The 25248-nt window shown below is 42.1% G+C and overlaps 1 protein-coding gene across 4 annotated transcripts in view; it reads right to left on the reverse strand.

The window, feature by feature from the left end:
* Positions 1 to 22: 22 nt before the first annotated feature.
* LOC146558649 (heparan sulfate glucosamine 3-O-sulfotransferase 5) overlaps positions 23 to 25248 on the reverse strand; it is a 144578-nt gene continuing 119352 nt past the window's right edge. For all 4 annotated transcript variants that reach the window (XM_085246990.1, XM_085246988.1, XM_085246989.1 and 1 more), the window contains 2 exons: positions 3259 to 3400; positions 23 to 2177 (listed from right to left, as the gene is read on the reverse strand). In XM_085246990.1, coding sequence (XP_085103116.1) covers positions 1247 to 2177; positions 3259 to 3365 — 1038 coding nt within the window. In that variant the 5' untranslated portion in view covers positions 3366 to 3400 and the 3' untranslated portion in view covers positions 23 to 1246. The remainder of the gene's footprint in view (positions 2178 to 3258; positions 3401 to 25248) is intronic.

Here is a 25248-nt window from a genome sequence, read left to right on the forward strand (position 1 = left end):
AATACACATGAAATCCTCTCACAAATGTTTACACATTCTATTAATTTAACAACACACTTATGATACAGAATGAATATTTGCACAGAACAGATTTCCTTTTTTAAAAAAAATCAGCATAGAACAAACAGCTGGTTTGACATGAGTCATCAGAGGACACCTTCTTTTCTTCACTAAGTGTTGGTAACCCAATGAGAAAGCAGTAGGGGAAAAGAACAGTATACTTACATTTATAAACACAAGCTCAAGTCTTAAATGCTTTAAAGGTTTTGGACATGGTGACAGCCAAGCTTGCAACACTTATAACTATTCTGATAAGCCAATCTGTTCTACAGACTAGGTATTATGTTAAAAACTAAAGGAGGCCACCTTCTAAAGCAGCGGTCCCCAACCCCCGGGCCTCAGACCGGTACCGGTCCGTGAGTCATTTGGTACTGGACCGCGAGTGTTGAGGCTCAGGTGTGAAATGTATGGTTTTCAGGGTTTTTATCGGTTTTCAGCATTATTTTGTTATCGTTTTTATCATTAACTCGGTTTTCCTGGGTCTTTTCACGTGTGTTATGAATAAATCTTCTTTTTTTCGGTACCGGTACTAGTTTTATTTTGTTGTATTTATCTGCGACACCTTAAAGGCCGGTCCGTGAAAATATTGTCGGGCATAAACCGGTCCGTGGCGCAAAAAAGGTTGGGGACCGCTGTTCTAAAGGACTGATCACAGCAGGCGTTAAATAAAACACAATGAGCAAACACAAAAGTCTACTGTGTTATACTGGCAACTGGATTTTACATGCAGTTTTGGCCAGGTAAACACCACGATAAGGAATGATGAACTTTTTCTGTTCGGTTTTGAAGGTGTTTTTTCATGAAAAAAAGCATCACACTTATAGCTTATCTTAACAGCACGAATGTCAGTGTTTGATAATCTCTTAAAAATAATCTCTTTAGTTAATCACACAGCTCAGCACTGTTTTTTTCTCTACATGGGGAAAACATTGACAGACAAGTGAGTTCATTTGCAAGATCAAATGCTTTGAACTGCAGCTTTTAGTCAAACCATGAAACTATTTTGTTCTTTTTTCTTTCACACATTTGAAAAGAAATTTACATCAAGTTCCTTTTATATTTGGTCACACTGTCATCCTGGTATTAAATGCCATCAAAGTGCTATTAATGTCTTTCGAGGTCTCAGAATTTGGCATTTTTAAATAAACCCCAATTCAAAGAATCTCATCAGAGGAGTTTGAGCTCATCATGGCCAGTTGAATGTCCTACCAGTGATCTGGTAAAACTTCTGATTGAAGGGATGAAAGAATTTTTGCAGTTTAGTCACTACTGATGGGTCCACCTCCGGATGGGTGCGGCCCTTGCTGCCTGCCAGGCACTTGTTAAAGACAATGTTAAATCGCAGACAATAAAATCCCCTGGTGGCATTGAAGTACAGGTTATACTGGCTGATCCTGGAGGGGAGGTTAAGGAAGCGCTCAACAAGCTGCAGCTCTGGCAGCGGGTCTGTAATAAGGCGATCCCCATCCACAATGTGAAACTGCTCCACGGGAAAGTACTTCAACCAACGCTCCAAATGTTTGGTGTAGATGCTGGTCCGGACTGCTTTGTATTTCGTGTTCACCTCGCAGGTGTTGGTGTCAATGACCAGCTTCTCAAACTTGTGGTAGGTCTTGTTTTTGCGCTCCTTGCCCTCCAGCACTTGGGTATAGTCCGACACAGCTCTGGTGGTAGGCTCGCGCACGATGATCAGCAGCTTGATGGAAGAGTTCATCTTGAATATCCGTTCAGGGACTTCCTCTGTGATGAAGTAAGCGGGGCTCTTTTCAATGGTGATCTGATGAGGGAAGGAGAAGGGCATTTTCCCCCTGTACCAGTCGATGCCACGAGCGTAATTTTGGTCATTGTCAAAGAAGTGGATCTCTTGTGAAGCCTTGACAACTGCTGGATGCAGGTTGAGCATTTCCAGCAGGGCACGGGTGCCACCTTTACGCACCCCGATGATAATGGCCTGAGGCAGTTGTTGGACCAGGTTGTGCAGGCGAATTTGCTCTTTGGTGGCATTGCCCTTACGGATTTCATGTAGGAGGCCACGCTTAAACTGCAGAGTGCGGAGAGGAATTTGCTCTGGTTCAGGGGCGGACAGTCTGCTGTCAACTGGGCAAATGGGCTGTAGCCTGAAACACAGGAAAAGAACGCATCTATCTTATTTTGTATCTCATTCTATAAGGAATTTTATCGCTCATAGAATACATTTATCACTTCAATCTTAACTAAATAAGCTACTTGAATGTAAAACTTATTATTAATGGAACAATTCTCTGAAGCTAATGCAAAGAAACATCCTGAAACATCTATGACCTTCTGAGACCTCTGAAAAGCCTGCGGTATGTTAAGACTAAGGCTTTTGCAGCAGATGTTTAAAGTACTGTGAGTTGCGCCACCACAGCAGACTCGTCCTAGCACCAAGGACACAGCAAGCATAAAGTCACCCACTGGTTTGTCCTGTTTCTGGGGTATTGAACTGAATATTCTCACTGTCACCAAAACCCTTTTTTTAAAACAAGGAAGTATAGTGAGTCACTGAGTAGTAACCACAAACAGCCATAAACTGCCAAAGCTGCTGCCCCCTGCTGGCCATTATGCAGGTTTAAGGAACTGTCTCCACTTTTTAGACTTGAACGCTGCATTCATATTTTACATACAGTCTGTGTCTAACAGATCCCTCAACTGGTTCATGGTTAGTTCCTCATCAACTATGGTATTCATTTCTTTGGAATGCCATTTCTCTTATGCATACCCAAGTCCTCACACCACACCACCTTTTCAACATGCAAAATTGCGAGCACCACATCTTTGTCAATAAAGATGACTACAGCAGTGCATATACCAGATATATGACTTGTTTGTTTTTAGAATAACTGATGGCACTAAGTACTGTAAAAATTTCACCTCAAGAAATGAAAATACTGAAGAATTTCTCTCATTTAATCTAAAGCAGAAAATCTGCCTCAGTCAGGAGAACTTCACAACCTCCATTTTAGGATAAAAAATGATTTAAATGTGTACCTGTCAAAGCTACACATTGCCAAGTTGCATGTCTATGAATGCATAAATACTTCAAGATTTTATAAAGTACAGAAATGTTTCTGGAATACACTGTGATTGGTTTAAAAAGTATAGAACACTAAAGTTTGTAATGCAAGTTGCTTTAAATTAAGGCAATGTATGTTTTAAAATATACCCGCCATGACTTACCTATCCAAAGTCCCAACCCTGGCCACGAGATAGAGGACACTTCCGATAGCAAGGCTGCCCAAAACGAAGAGCTTCTGTCTCAGCAATGCCTGCTGTTTGAATAGCATGGCCCTCCATCAATCTTCAGGACTGTGACTTCAGCCTGCAGAGAGCCAAGCACATAAACTACTAATCACCAAGGGAAGAGAGACAGCCTAATGTTTATTAACACACACTCACTCAAGTCTTACAAGTGATTAAGCCGCGCTCACATAAGGCTGAAAAGTGCTGCATTGCCATTAAAGGAAACGCTTGCCCAACCACCACTTTGTTACATTTATTTATTTATTTATTTATTTCAGACAAGCTGAGAATCTGATTTAATGGAATACACTGGCATGCTGAGAAAGATCAGTTACTGCTACGGTTTTAAAAAATTGGCTTCAGCATTCCAAATGAACAATTCTGTATGCACAAGAATGAATCGATACTTCTTGAGAACGACCACATGACGGTGAATATTCTGAAAGAGGTCCTTTTGTTGAATAACCTGCAGATAACTGCTAGTCCTGCAGTTACCCTGAGGTCTGAATAGCTTTTTAGCAACACTGCACTGCTGTTAAGGTTTTTCTCTTGCTTGATGTGAAGCCAAGAAGCAGCTTTGGAGAGCCTTCTATGTGTTACAATGACAAATTCACATGACTGAACTCAGCTTTTCGATCATGTCGTCAATTGACCCATTGTTAATCAACAGTGTTTAATTATTGCATCCCGACTGTTACATAATGAATTTATTAAGAAACTGTGACTGTTTTATTTCAACTGTCTCAATAAACAAATGATGTTTCCTAGCTTCTAAGTGTCCTTAATGTCTGTCCTCACTTTAAAACTAAACTTCATATCTCTATTTGTAAAAACATTCAAAGCAAAGTTGAGAAAAAAATCCCCCAAAAAGCTTAGTCACATTATGGTGATGCATATTGTACTGTTTACCTTCAAAATTGGAAATAAATCTCATATTGAGCCAAGAGAGGGCACTCCATCCTTTCAGTGGAGTGCAGAAGCACTGGTCTCACTGCCATTTCTGTTTTGCTCTCAGTGTCTAAACCTTTTGTGCATCTGCAATCTTTGCACAGCATGAGCAGGTAAATTACATTATGAAATAGCAGTTCAATACAGAAGGCAGAGGCATTGTTAAAAAAGGGCCTCTGAAAGTGCAGTCTAATCCAGCCCTTAAAACAGGCCAGCATTCGCGACAGAGCACTCCCCCAGTGCCTCATGAATAAATACGGATGGCTTTTGACCCCTCTATGACTGGAAAACATTTTGCTCATAATGCCTCGTAGTGACTTCTGAATGGAGACCTGCAAAGCAACTGCAATTTCATCACTCTGACAAAGCAGGAGAATAAAGCCACTTAGCCAGGGGCCAGCCCTGTGGCTGTGGAGTCCCATTTAGAAAATAAATGTTTTTCATTACAGCCTGTATCACTAAAACAAGTGGTACGTCAGTCAATTCCAATGAAGGGGAAAAAAAGTCAGTTTAATACTTTTTTGTGCAGAGACAGACCATTCCAAGTGCCAAGCAATCCACCTTCAGATTGTGTTATTTGTGAAAAACAACAGCAAAAAAAAAAAACCCCAAAAAGAACTGAGATTATATTATCAAGGTGATTTTCTTTCCTTTTACTATAAACTGATTTAAAATGAGCCTCTTATCTATTATTTGTGTATAATAACAACATTTCAGCCCATCTGCATTCAATACACTCAGAGGTTTCTGTTTCCCCACCCTCCTTATTGCTTGTCTTTTCTTTCTTCTACTTTTGAGTCAGATACTTTCTCTCTGAGAATAGTTTGGTGGTTTCATCCCGTCAAAGAAGAGTGTAAGACGAAGACTATACAATAATTTCAAAATACAAAACCCTGGGTCACCTACCCAGGACCGCAACACTGTGTAATTTTTCTTTTTGCATGGTTGTAGAGTTGTGGTTACAGACTTTATTGTCTCGTCCATACACTTACATTTTGAGTTGAATTAATTTGCCAAAAACAGATTAAATACAGTTTCAAGTACTAAAATAATTTACACATTGGTAACACAGAGTGAAACGAGACTGGAATTCAGGACGTGTTTTAGTGTTTTAATGTTTGCAACTGCACTTTAAAAATCATAAAAGGGATGAAAGTGTGTCGATATTATCTCACTGAATAAAACATACATGTATCAAAAATATTTACTTCCCACAGAGAATATTTTGTCCAATAATCAAAGAGCTAATGAAAATGGTCACCCTGCTCAAAAGCTACACTTGTCTCATAAGCACATGTCTGAAAGCTAGAATATTTAGCAAAGGTCAAATGAGCTCGTTCTAAACTATAGGGATGGGTACCGGTATCCGGTGCCATTATGGCACCAGTTCTGACATAAACGGTAGTAACCAGACCGAAAAGCAGCGCACATTTCGGTGCCCTTTTTCCCCTGAGATGTCATACACTTTGGATTCTAGCCAATCATTTTACCTTTCCAAGGATAGTAGGTAGACACGTTCTTTTAGAGCAGAGCTACAGATTAAAAATGCCCAAGGTGAAGCGGTCAAAAGTGTGGCTGTACTTCTCAGCAAAATATGCAAACTCAGCAGCCTGCAACAAGTGCTTTAAGGTGATACTGTGCAAAGGAAGTAACACCTCGAATCTGATGAAACACCTGGCGACGCATAGCATTTTTTTAAAAGCCGAAAAATGCACCGTATTTGATAGCTTGCTGCAAGACCTCACACCGAGCACATCTACTGCCGGTGTGGTGCTTGTTATCAGACCCGGAATTAGCAACATCCCCCAAGAACCCGAAGTGGAGAGTCCTGGCCCCTAACCCTGCCAGTGTAGCAGAAATGATGACGCATGATGACGGCAGCAGCAGCTGTTCTTCTCTGCGTGAGTAGCTTAATGTTGTTCATGTGTAATTTACGTTGAGTAGGCTAACCACGTTATTACATTAATGCATGTAAGGTGAACTAGCAAACAACATCGTAGTTACATAGTTGTCTTCTTGTTGGATGGCAGATACTCCCTTCACCCTGGCCAAAAAGGCTAAAATGACCAAAGAAAAAGTAGAAAACAGCTAAACAGGAGAGGTTTTTGGACAAAGTTTGTGTTTTTTCCATTGTTTAAGTGCTGCTTCCAGCCAAGAGTGATACCATATATTCCCTATAGCTGCAGAAAAGGCTAATATTGTTATCTTTTTACAATAAAACAGCTAAACATGAGAGGTTTTTGGACAAAGTTTGTGTTCTCCATTCTTTACGCACCGGTTTGAGCACTGTTTAAGCACCGGCACCGTTTCAAAAGTACCGGTTTGGCACCGGTATTGGATAAAACCTAAACGATACCCATCCCTATTCTAAACACTAAAAAAATCAAACCCATTAAATATTAAGATCCAAACTGTTGGAGTGTAGGTCTTTTGACTTGCAAAGACATTTAGCAGCTCTTAGCTGATACTACATTGTACTAATAAATAGAGAACATCAGTTACTCCAAGTTAATTATGATTTATTGATAAGCATACACAGCTTTCTGTCACTGAGTTACATCCTGAACACTTGTGGCTCTAGGTATCTGGACCTAACCTTACAGCTACAGAGAGAATTTTTAAAAATATATAAATTTTTTTGTTACAGCGCATTGTGTTCTACGTCCTGATCGGCTTTAGACCATGGTCAATCAATCTCCTCCGTGCCATGTCTCCTGTACAGTACAGAATGCGTTCAGCTTGTCAAATTTACATAAATCTTCGATCGCTAGCAGTGTGACTCTGAAGTGCTGTATTGTATGTTTGTAAGTTTTCTCCCCAACACACACAACAATGTCGATGAAATGTTTTGCACCGTCAAAGGGACCTGCTGCAGCACCCAAAAGGCAGAGGAAGATGCTAACCATCAAAAAGTTGGACTTCTGGACATGCTAAAGGAAGGTAGATCATAAGGCGCATTGTGCGAAATAAAACAGTCAGATAAGGCAAACTTTACTCATTCTTCTTGCTTCCTCTACTTCCGTACCATTGATTCATTGTTCATGTTTTATAAAGTTCATTCATGTTGAATTCTCTCGCAGATTCTGGGTCAGTTTAACCCAGTTTTTTTGAGTTCTCATGTTTTGGTTTGATTTTGTATTTTGTATTATTATTCTGACTCTTGTGCTTTGTTGAGTGTTATTGGAATTCTATGTTTTTGTTTATTTGTGTTATGGGATTAGTTCTTAGGTTTTCTGTCTAATGTTTAGTGTAGATTTAGTTCTGTGTCTGGTCTGTGTTTTTTGTGTAGTTGTTTCTTGTTTTACTGTGAAGGTCTGCGAGTGCCTGTGCGTGGATCCTCATTTATTTCCCCACACGGCTCACTCCATTCGCCGTGACAGTACAGACCAGCCAGATTATGGATCCAGCAGCATTCGCCCCACCCAAGGAGCTTCAGGAGGTCATTATTGACTCTGCTTTGAGATTAAATAACCTGTGGCTTGCGCATGAGGGAGAATCATTTCCCTACGCTGTGGAAGCCAGGCTACAGCAGCTTATTTCTGGTCACCCCTTGTCATGGCTGTGTGCAGGCAGGCAGGGAGGAAGGACCCAAAATGCAGGACTATGAGGCAGATGTAAACTCAAAACACGCAGCTTTATTTCTGGGCAGAAAAGGAACATAAACTTAACTAAACTAAGAATACAGAAATAAACTAAGCAGACAGGCAGGCTAGTAGACGGAACACACAGTTAACTTGAGGGTAGAAGACGTTAACGACGCGACACCGAGTAGGGGAAGACACAGACACTAAATACAAGAGGTGAACGGAACGAAGAGGAAACAGCTGGGAGACACAGCTGACGCTGATTACACTGACGAGACAGGGAGAGCACAAAGCTGAACGCACTGACATAGGACTCAGACCTACAAAATAAAACAGGAAGCACACGACAGACAGAGACACAGATGCAGACTCACAAGCAGGCATAAAGACATCATGGACAGACAGGGGGGACATGGACAGGCAGAGAACAGAAACCTAACCAAAATGGCGAATGATAATGAAATACCTAATCAGAATAACAAAAGCATAAAGAAACACAAAACACTGAGTCAACAGGCTCAGGACCACGACACCCCTGGCTATTGGATTCACTGCACCCGCTTGTACAGGATTTCATTCTCCATGAACTTCACCTTCACCCCCCGCCGCTACCGCTCGCCTGCTCGCCCCACAGCCGGATGTCGGTACAGCTGGCTGATGTGAGTGAGAAGAAGTCTGACTCTGGCACAAGGACATTTTTTTTCTGGTTCAGTCTTCTGTGCAGTAAGTGAGGGAAATGGTTTTTCCTGGCTCCCCGATGACTGCTGTAAATGAGACTGGCTTTCCCGAGACTGCAGTCGGCCAGCTCCGTGAGGATTACTATGAGCCCGCCTGTAGCCAGCTCACGCCTGCACAGGCGCTCTACAGGATGTTGGGGATTATTATTGTGCCACCCGGTTCTCCCAGTGTTTCCACACCACAGCCGGAGCAGCCGCACCAGAGTTTTCCCCCGTCACCGTCAAGCACCTCCCGGCTCCAACAGGAGTCCAGCTTCTCTCGTGGACGCCGAGCTGGGGTGAGTGAGAAAGACTCTGTTCCTCCGCCTTTTATGTCAGGGATTACACAGACTGTTGTCACCAAGGCATTATGAACCCCAGAGCTCCTGTTTGTGAGAATACTGTTTGTTTATTTCATCCTCACCGTCTCACCCTAAGCAGGGAACACATTACACAACAACATCTGCTGGTTCTCTTAAGCTGGCCTTCTTCGAGACAGTTACTCCCTCCAGGGTCTCCCCAGAGGCTGGGTGTCAGCCACCAGTCAACTCTGGACCCCTAGAAGTTAAGACACCAGCGCCAGCAGCTTCACCTGGAAACTCAACTGAGCAGTCTCAGCCGTCAGCACCCACTGAGAGTTTTAATGAGTTCACCCATCCACCTTCGTTAGGTGTGTTGGAGAACACTTTCAGCCCTGCATCCCACTGTCACTGCCTGCTCCAAGCCAATGTGCTGCTCAGCTCCGGCCAGTGTCCACACTGCCAGAGGTCTCCGTACCTGCTGGTTCAGTGACTGTCTCCGCTGGAGGGTCCAGGAGGCCCATTCAGCCGCCTGTCTCCACTGGAGGGCCTGAGGGGTCCGTGCAGCATCAAGCCACGTCAGCTGGGGGTTCTGGAGAACCCAGCCAGCATTCTGTCAAGTTAGCTGGGGGTTCAGGAGAACCCAACCAGCATCAAGTCTTGTTAACTGGGGGTTCAGGAGAGCCCGGCTAGCATCAAACTACATCAGCTGGAGGTTCTGGAGGACCCAGCCAGCACATCCTCGTGTCCACTGACAGCTCTGGGGAGCCTGTTCAGCCACCACCTGCTCCACCACCTACAACTTCCACACTGTCGCCTGCAGCATCACCACCTACAACTTCCACACCGTCGCCTGCAGCGCCACCACCTGCAACTTCCACACCATCGCCTGCAGCGTCACCATCTGCAACTTCCACACCGTCGGCTGCTGCATCACCACCTGCAACCCTCCACACCGTCGCCGTCTGGTTCTGCAGCTACCACGCTGCCGTCTGGTTCCGCAGCTGCCACGCTGCCATCTGGTCCTGCCTCGTCTGGTCCTGCGGTTGCCACACCACTGTCTGATCCAGCTCGGCCTGTACCACCTCGCCTTCGCCGGCTGCTTTCCAGGCCTCTAGTTGGACGTCATTGCTGTCGAGGGCGGCCTCTTGAACGAGTTTGTTGCCGCCGCTGGCTTAACGGCCGGCCTCCGAACCTGCTCTGTCGCCGCCACTGCCCTCCACGTGGCCGGTCTCCGGACCTGCTCTGTCGCCGCCACTGCCCTCCACGTGGCCGGTCTCCGGACCTGCTCTGTCGCCGCCACTGCCTTCCACGTGGCCAGCCTCCGGATCTGTTCTGTCGCCACCGCTGGCTTCGCGGTCGGTCTCTGGACCTGCTCTGTTGCCGCACTGCCTTCCGCATGGCCGGCCTCCTGATTTATTTTTTTTTGTGAGAGTGTCTCATGACAATGACGTAAGCGAGTGCGACGTTCATGGCAACAGCTGTGTGCAGATCAAAAATGGATAATATAACGAGTGCGGGAGAGAGTATGACCGTGCAGCGTTTAAAGCGTGGAAGGACTGATCTTACTTTGAGTTTGATTCCGTAAAAAGTGACAAAAACATTAATAATAATGGATTGGATTTATATAGCGCTTTTCAAGGCACCCAAAGCACTTTACAATGCCACTATTCATTCACTTTCACATTCACACACTGGTGGAGGCAAGCTACGGTTATAGCCACAGCTGCCCTGGGGCAGACTGACAGAGGCGAGGCTGCCATATCGCGCCATCGGCCCCTCTGGCCAACACCAGTAGGCGGTAGGGTAAAGTGTCTTGCCCAAGGACACAACGACCAGGACAGAGAGCCCGGGGATCGAACCGGCGACCTTCCGGTTACAGATACACTTCCCAACCCCCTGAGCCATGGTTGCCCCCATTAGAAGTTCACACAGCTACATTCTGAAAATATGTTAAAAGTTTATTTTGTGACTCAGAAAGAGTAATAAGTGTAATACCTGCCACCATTGTTGGAAACGGGAATTGGCTGGGCCGCGCTATGAATCCTGGGATAGGTTGGGCCACAAAGGTTTTACACCAGACCCATCCTTCAAATCTGTGGAAAAGGAGTGTTACTACCCGATCCGTACTGGAAACCCGATCGGTACCACGCATGCGCAAACCTTACGTCACTTCCTCTCTTTGCCAACATTGCGACAGTTATGTATTTGAATGACACGGTTAGCGCCCAGTTAGCTCCTATGGCCCAGTTAGCTCCTAGCATTTCTCAACAGCTCTGCCTCCTTTTCGACTGCCTGGGACATTTAAACAATGGATAATTCATATACAAACAAATTCATGCTTTTCTCCTCAACAGAGAGCGTCCCTGATTGAACAGCAGCGCCGTAAAATAAGAAGAATGGCTCCTAATTACAGACTTAATAATACTGACTTAGTAATATGTCACGTGAAGATTCATCCGCCAGATTAAGTGTTTACTGACAACTGACAGTGATAGCGGACATCATCATCACTATTCCAACAATCCTCTCCTCACAGACAAGCAAAAATACACTCGACAATCACTAAATCAAATTTAACATGCATTTGTAATGACACTAGTTCAGTTTACAATAGGGTTCATTCGCTCGGTCAGCAGGTGGCGGTATCCTTGTACACTGGGGAGTAAACTGCAATTAAACGAAACAAAGAAGAAGAGAACATCTGCACATGCGCAGTACGGATCGGGGACTCCTGATCCGTAACTATCTTTTTATTTTTTGTTTTTGTCTTCATTATATTGAAATGTTTCATTATTGCAAAAAAATTTAAGACATACTTATTATAGACTGCAGACCTGCTGATGGTTCCAACACCATCATTAAGTTTGCAGATGACACCACGGCGATTGGACTCATCAGTGACAACGATGAGGCCGCCTACAGGGAAGAGGTGGATCGTCTGGCTGAGTGGTGCGACAGAAACAACCTGCTGCTTAACACCGAGAAGACCAAGGAGCTCATCGTGGACTACAGGAGGAATGCTGACCCACATCCACCCATCCACATTAAGGGGACGGCTGTGGAGCGTGTGAGCAGCTTCAAGTTCCTGGGAGTCCACATCTCCGAGGATCTCATCTGGACGACCAACTGCTCCAAGCTGGTCAAGAAGGCTCACCAGCGCCTCTTCTTCTTGAGGACTCTGAGGAAGAACCACCTGTCCTCAGACATCCTGGTGAACTTCTATCGTTGCACCATCGAAAGCATCCTGACCAACTGTATAACAGTCTGGTACGGGAACTGCTCTGCCTCGGACCGGAAGGCGTTGCAGAGGGTCGTGAAAACTGCCCAGCGCATCGCCGGAGCACCACTTCCTGCCATAAAAGACATCTACAGGAAGCGGTGTCTGAAAAGGGCTGGGAAAATCATCAAAGACCCCAGTCACCCATCACATGGACTCCTCACCCTCCTGCCCTCTGGGAGGCGCTACAGGAGCCTCCGGACTAAGACCACCAGGTACCGGAACAGCTTCTTCCCCACAGCTGTCAGACTCCTGAACTCTGCCTCCTGACATCTGACCCACATTAACACATGGACTGAACATACACACACCCACAATGGACAACTGTACCCTCAAACACACAATAATAACATGGACTGAACCACCACTCACAACCACTAGCACTTTATATAGCCTCTGTAGAAACTATCTACACCCTCACTTATCTTAACTGCACTACTGTATAGCTCTATGTAAATAATCATTCTGTACATTCGATCATTATTAATCCTACAACTGTTTACAACTTGCATAGTTCCCATTTCTGTATAGCTGTATATCTCAGATTTCTGTAAAGTTATTTATTTCATATTCTGTATAGTTTTTCATATTTATATCCTGTTCATAGCCTGTACATAGCTTGTACTCACTACAGCCTGTACATACTTATAGTTATAGAATATTCACAACATACTTCATACCGTGTACATTCTAACATACCATAATAGACCCATTTCTGTAATATACTCACATATCTATATTATTGCTAATATATATTGTAATATATCTATATCACTAAAGCACTTCTGGATGGATGCAAACTGCATTTCGTTGCCCTGTACCTGTGCATGTGCAATGACAATAAAGTTGAATTCTATTCTATTCTATTCTATTCTATTATTCTTAACATCTTAACAGATACTCTGACCCGTAACTATTGTAAAATGCTTTGACCGGAAGTAGACACCTTTCGCACATGCGTGGTACTGATCGGGTTAACGGTATGGATCGGGTAGTGACAAGGAGGACGCATTTGGATGAGTCTTTGAATTTGGACAGCCTTCATCGCATTGCTGTAAAGCAGGGGTGCCCAATCCCGGTCCTCGAGAGCTACCGTCCTGCAGCTTTTAGATGCATCCTTGTTCCCACACACCTGAATCAAATGAATGGCTTGTTATCAGGCCTTTGCCAAACACGATGGCATGCTGAAGAGGTAATCAAACCATTTGATTCAGCTGTGTTGGAGTAGGGATGCATCTAAAAGCTGCAGGATAGTAGCTCTCGAAGACTGGGATTGGGCAGCCCTGCTGTAAAGTAATCGGCCAACAAATGCGGCCTCCGAAAGATGCGGCCCCTGAATTTGGACGATAACGGAGGATGCTTCTTCTTCTTCAGGGTTTTCACTCTACTTGGGCCTACAATCTTCTCTTCTGCAGCGTCTGCAGCTGGTCCAGAATGCCGCAGCACGTCTCTTGACCGGCACTAGAAAGTTTGACTCTATCACCCCTGTTCTGAAAAATTTACACTGGCTTCCTATCAAATATCGAATTGATTTTAAAATTCTATTGTTTACTTATAAAATTTTAAACAATATGGCACCTGATTACTTAGCTGATCTCCTCTGTCTGTACAGCCCTCAGAGAGCACTAAGATCATCGGGCCAACTGCTCTTGGTGCAACCTAGGTCTCGGCTGAAGACCAGAGGAGACCGTGCCTTTGCCGTTGCTGCACCCAGGCTATGGAATACTCTCCCTCTTCATATTCGCGCGTCAGATTCCATTCAGTCTTTTAAATCACGTTTAAAAACGTATTTGTTTGATCTGGCATTTAAGGCGAATTAGGGTAATTTACATCTGGCTCTGTATTTAGATTATGTAATTATCTTATATTTTATATATTTGTAATTTATATTTTATTGTGATTTTATTTGTACTGCGATTTTACTGGTAAGCACTTTGGTGTACCTCGGTCTAAAAAATGTGCTATATAAATAAATTTTGATTGATTGATTGATTAACGGCAGCTGTCATCCTCGTAGATGTATTGCTGCTGTCTTCTGTCTCAGTCTGTTATTACACTCTTAAAACCTACTTATGCCTATGTCTTTCAGGATCTTACAAAGCTTAAAATGATGCTTCGACTATTAGATTAGCCGTCGACGATTTTGATAGTCGATGTAATCGTGACTAGTCGACTAATCGTGGCAGCCCTATATCATATGCAGGCACCAAACATCCCATACATGTATAGAGGCGCAGTCTGGATCTACGTAAGATGTTGCTTTTCCCCTCCAAGTGCAGCGATATAGTCTGAATGTTATAGTACTGAAATGCTGACTATTACTTTCATTTAACTCCATAATTTTATTATTTTTCTTTCTTTGATAAATAAGGAGGCAACGTCATTAATCTCTACCCGTTGGCTAATGATGTAATACCTGTTGCACGGAGACAGGGAGTTTTGTTATCTATTCGTAGCCTTCGTCTGTTCTCATTCAATAATTCAGTTATACCAGTAGTACTTATTGAACTACATCTGCCTTTTTGTGTTTGGTTGTTTGTTTGTTTACATACTTGGACTCTGCTTTGAAACACTCCAGCAATTACATTTGGACTTGGTGGCTGATACACAATTTCAAAACTTAACAGTAAGATAAGGGATTTCAGCTTACTATTCTATGGCCACAGGAGCAGTGGTTAGATTGCTTCAACACCTAGGTTGTTGCTATCATAGACAGGAGAAGTAACACTTTAAATATGTTAAGTTTGAAGAGCTCGCTGCTTGTTTTTGTTCTTTTTTTTGGCAGCCATTTTCTGTTGTGAGGAGGGTTTGGGGAGGGTAAGGCTCACTGCTATGAACCTCATACACTGTTCTTTTTTTTTAACCTGTTCTGAACTAATTTCCACCCACTGTAAAGTTATTCTGTTCTTATCATCTAAGGCCAGTGTGCATATTGTCTTTGCTCTATAAATCAGATGAGTCTGCAGTTAAACTTTCTAAGCTGGAATGTTAAAGGTCTAAATCATACAGTCAATAGAAGGAAGGTTTTCTCACATGTGAAACACCATAACACTGACATGGCTTTCCTGCAGGAGACCCACATCAGGGCCGTCTCTTCTCACATTGGAGGGGCAGGCAGAACATTCAGTTTGAGGCCCACAATGTCGTAGCAGACAAATATGGCAGATATGTCATAGTCAGTGGGAAACTGTATAACAGTCTTGTTGTCCTAGTAAATGTGTATGCTCCTAATACAGATGACGAGAATTTCTTTAAACAACTATTCTCCTCTCTACCCGACTTAAATATCTACTCTCTTTTTCTGGGGGGTGATTTTAACTGCTGGTTAGACCCAGCCATGGATCGCTCATCCACTAAGAGTAATGTTCTCAGAGAAAGAAAAAAGAAAACAAGCAGAAGAAAACAAGAGTAATAGAATAAACAACATCACAATGATATATGGGAATATGACAGTAAATACTAAATATTAAACATTATTGTGCAGCACATAAGATCAACAGAACACATATGTGCATTTTTTTTCTCTGCTTATTCTGTTGGTTTTTGTTTTTTGCCCTTCTCCCCCGTCCCTCTTCTCAGCTGTTTCTCTTTCTTTCTCCCCTTCTTTCCCCCAGTCAAGTCTGTCCCGTATTCAGCAAGTGAAAATAAAATAAACAATAAAAGGTGAATCAAATGGACCATTACGGCAAGGCTGGGATGGTCAATTTGGTAAAGTAAATCCGTTGGGCATCTTTCTTTGCCTTTAGACATTAATTCTGATGGGAAAAGAGCCAAATGGGACAGGCCAAAAAAAAAAAAAGAAAAGAAAAAAAAAGAGTAATGTTCTCAGCAGATCTGCATCTGTCATTCATGCCTTTCTATCAGAATATGGAATGTGTGATGTTTGGCATACCCTAAATTCTCATAAAAGAGATTACTCCTATTTTTCACATGTGCACCATACATATTCAAGAATTGGTTACTTTATAATTGACACTAATTGTCTACAGCAGGTCCACTCCTGTGCCTACCATAGCATAGTTTTTTCAGATCACGCCCCTCTCACTCTGTCTCTGTCTCTTCCACATCCTCCTGTTAAAGCTGCACAATGGTGTTTCAATTAGACCCTTCTGTCAGATAAAAATTTTGTAAAGTTTATCCAGGATGAGATATGCTTTTACTTTGCCACCAACTCTTCCCCAGAGACTTCCAGCCTTGTCGTATGGGATGCCTTTAAGGCTTATATCAGAGGCCAGATTATTGCTTATTCAGCAAGAATTAAAAAAAAAAAACAGTCCACCCATGAAAGAAACAAGTTAATGCAACAAATTAATGAGACCGATGAACAGTATGCTCTCAAACAGAGTCATGAAATATTTAAAAAGCGTGTAGAACTTAAAACAAGACTTGACCTACTCACAACGTACTCCACTGAACGTTTACTCTTACATGACAAATCCAGATTTTATATGCATGGTGACAAACCTGATAAATTACTGGCGAGCCTTCTAAAAGGTTCTTGGCAAGGCAAAGTATTCTTAAAATTCGACAACAAGATGGCAACATAGTCAAAGATCACAAAAAAATTAATGAAGTGTTCAGGGATCTTTACTCACAGCTTTACACCTCAGAGTCCCAGAGTCTCAGAGTCTGACTGCAATGCAATTAATGAGTTCTTAGCTAAACCTGACATTCCTGAAATTCCACCAGAACTTAAAACAAGGCTGGATGAACCCATCTCTCAGTTAGAAGTTTCTATGGCTATAGCTTCAATGCAATCTGGCAAGTGTCCAGGTCCGGATGGCTTTCCGTCAGAATTTTTCTCTTCATTACTGTCCACGCAGCTTAGTGCAAGCCTCACGGACTGCATCAGACAAGGATCTCTTCCTCAGTCATTCTATGAAGCCTGTATTACACTTATTACAAAGAAGAGAAAAGATCCGTTGGAATGTGCCTCCTATAGACGCATTTCTCTATTGAACACAGACGCTAATATATTAGCTAAGATACTTGCCCGTAGACTAGAAATAGTTCTTCCAAAAATTATTTCAAAAGACTAGAAAGGCTTCATTAAAGGTCGTCATTCATATTTTAACATAAGGAGGCTATTTAACATAGTTTACTCCAGCTCTACAGACTCTGTAGTCTCTCTTGACGCTGAAAAGGTCTTTGATCGAATTGAGTTCGATTATCTCTTTGCAGTCCTTGATAGATTTGGCTTTGGAGCAAACTTTACTTCATGGATGAAATTACTCTATTCTCAACCATCTGCTACAATACGAACTAACCTCCAATTGTCAAAACCTTTCAAACTTCACAGAGGCACATGCCAGGGATGTTCTCTCAGCCCCCTGCTTTTTGATCTGCCATAGAACCCCTTGCCATTGCGTTCCGCAGTTGCAAAGAGGTACACGGCATTTGGAGAAACAATACACAAGAACACAAGGTCCCGCTCTATGCAGATGATCTCCTGCTTTTTATTTCTAAGCCCTTAGCCTCACTACCATTTGCATTGAATCTGCTTAGTCAAGTCAGATTTCAGGGTATAAACTGAACCTTACTAAAGTGAGCTCTTCCCGCTAAGTAGCAAAGCAAGTATGTTAGACTTCACCAGCTTGCCCTTCAGAGTTGAAAGGAAAACATTTACATATTTGGGAGTCACAGTGACAAAAAAACATAAAAACCTTTTCAAAGAAAATGTGAGTGCATTGCTGAACCAAGTGAAGCGGTCCCTCACCCACTGAACACCACTCTCTATGTCTCTGGTAGGACGTATCAATTCAATTAAAATGACCATTCTACCCAAATTTTTATACCTTTTTCAGGCCTTAACCATTTTCATTCCCAACACTTTTTTCAATGAACTGGACTCTGTCATCATCTTATTTATGGCCAAGCCCAAGGCTTAATAAGATGCATCTTCAAAAATCTAAAATTGAGGGTGGGTTTGCACTTCCCAACTTTCATTGTTATTATTGGGCTACTAACATACGATGTTTGGTGTTCTGGTATTTTTACCAGAATCGGAGTGGTTGTCCTGACTGGGTGACTATGGAATTGCATAGTGACAACAGTATATCCTTACCAGCTGCACTTTGCTCTCCACTCTTATCTTCTTCATTCAACTCCATCCCCAACCCTGTTGTTGCACTCATTAAAAATATGGGGCCAGTTTAAGAAATACTTTAAACTCTGTGACTTCTCCCTTCTCAGCCCCATTGCATCTAACCATCTCTTTAAACCTTCTATCCAGGATGGTGGGTTTGTGGAGTGGCACAGAAGTGCTTTAAGGACTTATTCATAGCCAACAAACTAGCATCATTTGAACAACTTGCTAATAAATATAGTCTTCCACCAACACACTTTTTCAGATACTTGCAAGTCAGGCACTTTATTTGTTCCCAGACCTCAGACTCAAGCCCTCCACCAGAGTCTACACTATTAGAGACTATCCTACAACTCAGTCCAACCAGTAGAGGGCTGATTTCCTTGCTTTACAATAAAATGTTAAATTTGACACATCCCTCTTCATCCAAGCTCAAGACACTGTGGGAAGAAGTCTTAAACATGACAATCTCTGACTAACATGGGCCTCTATACTCAAACATGTCAACACAACATCATTATGTGCCCGCCACTGTTTAATCAAGTTCAAAGAGGTGCATAGAGCCCATTTCTCAAAATCCAGACTATCCCATATCTATCCTGAAATCACTCCATATTGTGACAGATGCAAAACTGCTGAAGCCTCACTGATCCACATGTACTGGTCTTGTCCCAATCTCGTTCAGTTCTGGACAGACGTTTTTCATACCCTGTCCAGGATTCTCAGTGTGACGCTGGCCCCTGGCCCCCTTTTTGCTCTGTTTGGCATCAGTGGGAATGAGGTGCTTCGACTGGCCTCTAAAAAACAGGCATTATCATTCTGTTCCCTGTTGGCCAGGAGGGCAATCCTACTGAGGTGGCGGGATGCTGCCCCTCCCTCTCACAAACAGTGGTTATATGACCTCATGACGTGTCTAAAACTGGAAAAGATAAGACACTCACTCCAGAACCCCACTGGGAAATTTCAAAGCATGTGGGGTCCCTTCTTTGAAATCTATAAGAATTTTTCAGCAAACTCTCTTATGTCAGGTGTGGAAATACAGTGTGCAGGTCTAGGGTAGTGACCTGGGTGGGAATAAATGGGATTATTTTGCAGGGATTATGTTACTTTGGGATATATCATACATATGTTTATATTTTTCTTTCTTTCTTCTCTTTTTTCCCTTTTATTTCACAGCTGAAGATACATTTCTGAACTCATTTCACAGCCTAAATGTACTACTTAACCCGAATGTACAGATCATCTGTAACCCCTTTCTTTTCTTTCTGTTTATATATATAATATATATGTTTATATTTATATGTATAAAAGGAAAACCTCTTAATAAAAAGACATTGTTTAAAGAAATGTGCTAACTACATTCTAAAGGAAATGCTACACCAGCCATAAAAACCCTGCATTTCAGACTGATGCTAGAAAAACTCTGAGGATTGAGTCAGTCCTAACCTTCACCTGCATGTCTACAAGCAAGCTGAGAACTCGCATTGGTGAATTAAACTGCCAACCCGTAGCTTCAAAGATTAACTCTTCAAATTCCAGCCAATAAAATCACATTTCTTCAAATGCTCCAACATAGCTTTTACCAATCAAATCTCATCAACCACTAAACATCAGTCATGCCCATCATCAAGTCCTGAAATGATGTCTAAGTAAACACTGATGAAACTAAAATGATATACAAGTACAATTCACTTACTTTACTGTGATGTCGAATGAGTGGCTACATAAGCAATCACCTCCGTCTTGGGTTTTTTCAAACTGGGTGTTAAATGGTTAGCATTCCAGCTGTAGTATCTGAATAAATGCAGTGCAACTGGCTGACACTTTCAAAGCTCAACTTTTCTCAGTTCTTCACCTAAGGATATAGTCTTATTAGGTTGGAGACAGTGGCACAACCAACATTAAAGCTTACAATCAACTTACAATTTTGTTTCCTTTCAAAGACCAGAAACCAGGCCTGAGACACTCACAGTCAGTTGATGTGGTCAAACCCACGTTGGTGCATCAAGACGCAGATTCTGCAGTAGACCATGCAGAATCCACACATCAGATGTGACTCTCTCAGCCACGGGTGGGGCAAATTTATAAATAAATTATATATAATTTTTTACATTTATCAACAAACAGTTGCAGCTAGTTTATTTAATTCGTGACCAGCATTCTACCAAAAGCAGAGCAAATTGATTTCTAAAAAATGAGTGGTTCATTCTGAAACAGTGTGCAACAGTTCAGATAATGAACTGCTACACACCCATCTCTTGTCCATGTCTATATAACTATAATTATTATATGTTCCAGTAAACGGGTAAAAAAATAACTTGTGTCAGGGTCCAAATATATATGGACTTAACTGTATGTGTCAGTCAAATGCTGATTGCTTGACAAGTAGAACGGGGAAGACAGTGAAAGTTCATCAAAAAATTGTGTTCAAAAAATTGTTTAATTATTTTTTTAAAATTTTAATTCATTGTCACTTTAGCTCTTTGTAGTTTGCAGCTTTTCACATATGTAATGTATGTAATGTATTTAACATGTGGGTAAAAAAATGAAAAAGACAAACAAACTGCAACCCCCCACGAGCGCACGCTGGAGGGAAGCAGAAAAAAAAATCTGTCACAAAAGTAGGCTGGTTTTTACTACAGTGTATATTTATCCTTTCTTTAAACTGACAGCATGTACTGATGCATTCTGACCTTATTTTGTATTGAACACTGAAGTTAAGCAGCACGGATGATCAAATAGGAAATACAGTTAAATGGTTGATTTAAAGCCAACAGGTTAAACCTTTGGTGTTGTTGTGTCTGTTGTCAGCATCTGAAGAGAAATAAAAGAGACTGAGAGTACTGCACATATTTATTTAACTAATCCTAATTCTAACAAATTATAGGATTCAAGCATTAGTCTAACGTACTAACATAGTCCCATTAATAGCTTTATTTTGACAGATATGTTTTGTAATAGCGCCTATTAACGGAAGTAAAAGGAAAAAGACGCATGAATGTTGTTCTGTGTGTGCACTGCTGTGAAAAGTCAGGAAGAGATTTTGTGTACCGTCTTCCCTCTAGTGCTCTGTTAAGTTCAGCTCTGTCCTGTTGTTCTTCTATTTCAGTAAAATCCCTTTTTTTTTTTTGCAAAGTAGGAATATGTGGGGCTCAGCTCTAAACACTGTGAGATAACACTACACTCGCTGATTTGATCCATCCAGCTCTGCCAGTTATGCACTTGTTCTGACAACATCTCCACCTCTCATTCCAAATAAACTCTCCTAGTGGCAACTATCATTCATTTATTAGGTGTAAAAAAAAAAAAAGACCTGCTTTTCATTGTTAAATTTAGCACAGTTTACTATGAACTCATTGCCACAAAGCTTTGAGTTTCATTATTTGATTGGACTCATCAGTATAGATTGACTCTAACTGATTATACCATGCCACGTGTCTGTGTAAATTTAATGGCCCTTTGAGAGCGGTTGCAGTCAGTCCTTGTTGGACCATGACAGGTGATCTCCCACCTGAGGAGGTGCATACGGGACCCCAAACTTCCGTGTGACCAGTTGTTCGTTGTCACTGCTTGCAATCGTCCCAGACATTAAAGAATTCAATGCAATCATTAATTTTTTTCTTTGTTGCAAAGAGGTTGCTCTCCTAATTTTCTTCTACTGTTACTGACGCCTTAAGCAGGACAGGCAAAATGAAGCAATTATTCCACAATTGAGACCCATTCAAACTGAATTAGAGGCGGGAACACTGAAGCCTTAAATATAGGTGGCAACCTCACACATATTCATTCTTGCAGACAACTTTGCTGACTTGGATTGTAGCTTGTAACAACATTTTTTTTGTGTGGTAAGAAAACTTACTGCAAGCTTAAGGTCCACACCAACCAAAACCAGAACTGATGTGCTGCCATACTGAGCACACCACAGGAAAGTGGAAATAGTGTCTGTCCATAAAAATGAGAAACTACATGGAGATCTAGCTGATGATTGTCACAGAATTGAGCAATGCATTTAATATTTTAATATATGCCAGCAAACTCATCCTTGGAGACACAATGCTACAGTGCACCAACTGTGCTTGTATCTTCAAGTGAACTTCAAAGAAGTATAACAGACATAACTATTTGTTTGTGTGCACAACAGAGTGTAATATCTGCTTAAGAATTAGAATTTATTTTCATCACATGTTAAATGTTGTAAGCATTTTGGCCTCACTGTCATGATAGGCTGTGTGACAGGCAGGCAGAAAAAGTGGACCCACGAGCAGGACTCAAACAGGGAGATTGAACTCAAAGCGCAGCGTTATTGCTGGAAAAAAAACCCCTCAAAATAAGATTCACATAAACGCTGAACAGAGGAGCTGGAATGCTGGGCCACTGGAACACAACAGACACACAGCATGTAAAGGGTACAATGCAACAGAGAGCAAAGGAAAACACAGGGCTTATGTACACAGGGGAGTAATCAGGGAATGGGAAACAGGAGGGAGACACAGCTGGGAGACATTAGCCTAACGAGACAGGGGGCGTAAATCTGAATGTAGCCGACAAATGCGTCCTCCTTTTCCCCGAATTTGAAGGATGGGTCGGGTGTGTCCTTCGTGGCCTACCATATCCCAGAATTCATAGCGCGGCCCAGCCAAACTCCAGTTTCCAACAATGGCGGCCGCTACTAAGTTTTAAAATTACTCATACTAATCTTTCTGGGTCACAAAATAAACTTTTAACATATTTTCAGGCGAAAAAGTAGCTGTGTAAACATCAAATATCTGCTCGGTTTATCAAGATATCGCATATTTGCAAAAGTGCTTCGACGTTTTCGGAGGCGTCTGCTACCCACCAGCTATATAGCTAGCCGGGACTTTCGCTGCTCGGGTTAAACGTAATATATAATTCACTTAGACAGCCTAAAAATGTTATTGTTGGGCTTTTTTCAGTGTTTTGTTTGTTCGTGAGTAAATCGGTTTGGCTGAGATTAAAGTTATTAGATTAGATTAGATAAAATAAAACTTTATTAATCCCCCGGGTGGGTTCCTCCTTGGTTTTTACACAGCTGACTAAACGTCAAACAGAAAACTGATTAAACAGAAGTATAAGACAGTCAAGAATTTACGCCAGTGTCCCGTTATATTTTAGATAGCAAGGAGCAGACGGCTGAGTTTATTAAACTCCACCGAGACAGCGGTGACGCTAATCAGAAGGCTAGACCGTCCAATTTCACGGCCGTTTACTTCCGGCCTACCCGATCTTCTGAGGACCCGGCCCACGTAGACCGCGAAGGCCGGGTCCTCAGGAGGATGCAGCCCATGAATTTGAATAATACTAATCAAAATTAGCACAACTAAAGAATCAGAGCCTAAGTCATAAAAGAGAAAAGTACCAAAATAAAAAAAACAAACAGAAAATGCTAGGTCAAAATGACCCAGAACCATGACACTCGCAAATTTGCTGTTATTAAATTTCCATTTTTTTTTATGTAGATGTGAATCTAAACTTAACACTTCTTTCAAAAGTATTCTGGAAAAAAATTAAAGGAGAATCAGTTTTAATTTTTCTATTATCTTTTTATTTCTAAAAGGCACTAATTTAATAACTCAGTTCAAACCCTTGTGCTATTGCATATTTACAGTCTGTTGAAGCATATAAATACAATTCCTGCGGCAATTTAAAAGACTGCTAGCTGAAAGATGTGTGATATTCATGGGGACGGAGATGGCAAACATCTAGTCTGAACGGATCACCATCCTCTATTGCTTTTTTTACTTGGATCACCCTGCTTTCCTGCTAAATCTTCCATGGACTGTGCCTTTTCTTCAGCTCTTCACTGTTTTGACTGACATGTGTCATTGGTGATCCATCATGCATGAGCTCACAGCATTACTGCACTAACCCTGAATGCTGACTGGCCTATTTTTGTGTAATTAAAACACTGAAGAGCATTGCTGTTTACAGCCCAGATAACAAGTATAATTAATTTCCAGATACCAGAATGTGGAATTAAAAAAAGTGCCTATTTAGTATGTCATTGCAGAAAAAACAAATAAAGTGCTTACTTATAAAGGCCCTTGCTGTGCTGTGCTAATATTCTGCACTGTTCTCATTTTTGCAGGAGCACACAAAGGCAATCGTAAAAATAGACCACAGCAGCTGAGCTCTTATTAGAACACTTCCTTTTCTGTTTATTCTTTGTATTACTGAAAACACTCCTGTTAGGTGAAGAACAGCACTCCCTTTAGTGTACCTGTCACGGCTGCCGAGGCGAGCCGTGTGGATATAGAAGGAGGACCCAAGATGCAGGCAGTGGATGAGATACCGGTGGTTTTATTTACAGAGGTGTAGTGGCAAACAAACAGTGGGGCATAACAAACAACTAAAGACACCTAAACTGGGAGAACTAAAATAACAGACCTGGGAGCATATGACAACGGATGATGAATAGCAGAGAGACGCAGACGAGGAACAGGACACCGTGGAACACAGGGTAACAGACTGACACAGAGTTACACAGACTGACACAGAGTTACACAGACAAACCGGCAACAGGCAGGAGAACACACAGGGCTTAAATACACACACCAGTAATCAGGGGATGAGAGACAGGAGGGCAACACAGCTGGGAGGAATCTGGGCTGACGGGACAGGGGAAACGTAAACTGATCACACTCACATATGACACGGACCTTCACAATAAAACAGGAAACTCAGATACATGGAACCAGACAAGACATTGAACTAAACAGACAGATTCACAAACAGATGGGGAGACACCATAGACAGACAGATACAGACGCAGACTCAGAGGCAGATCGAAAATAACACAGAACTTAAACAATCATCATCTAGAAAATGATAACAAACTAAAAGCGCTGGGTCACCGACCCAGGACCATGACAGTACCTGTCTCACACATTAGCTACAAACTGTGGGGCTCTGAGACTGACTCAGAAGGATGGCAGCAGCAATAACAGCTGGATGGTGTGATGGAAGAGTATTCATGGGGACGTGCTAAGATCTATCA

Source organism: Mchenga conophoros, linkage group LG15 (assembly GCF_057382185.1).
Source record: "Mchenga conophoros isolate Kocher_MC1m ecotype Shallow Benthic linkage group LG15, M_conophoros_male_GT1.1, whole genome shotgun sequence".
Taxonomy (NCBI): Eukaryota; Metazoa; Chordata; class Actinopteri; order Cichliformes; family Cichlidae; genus Mchenga; species Mchenga conophoros.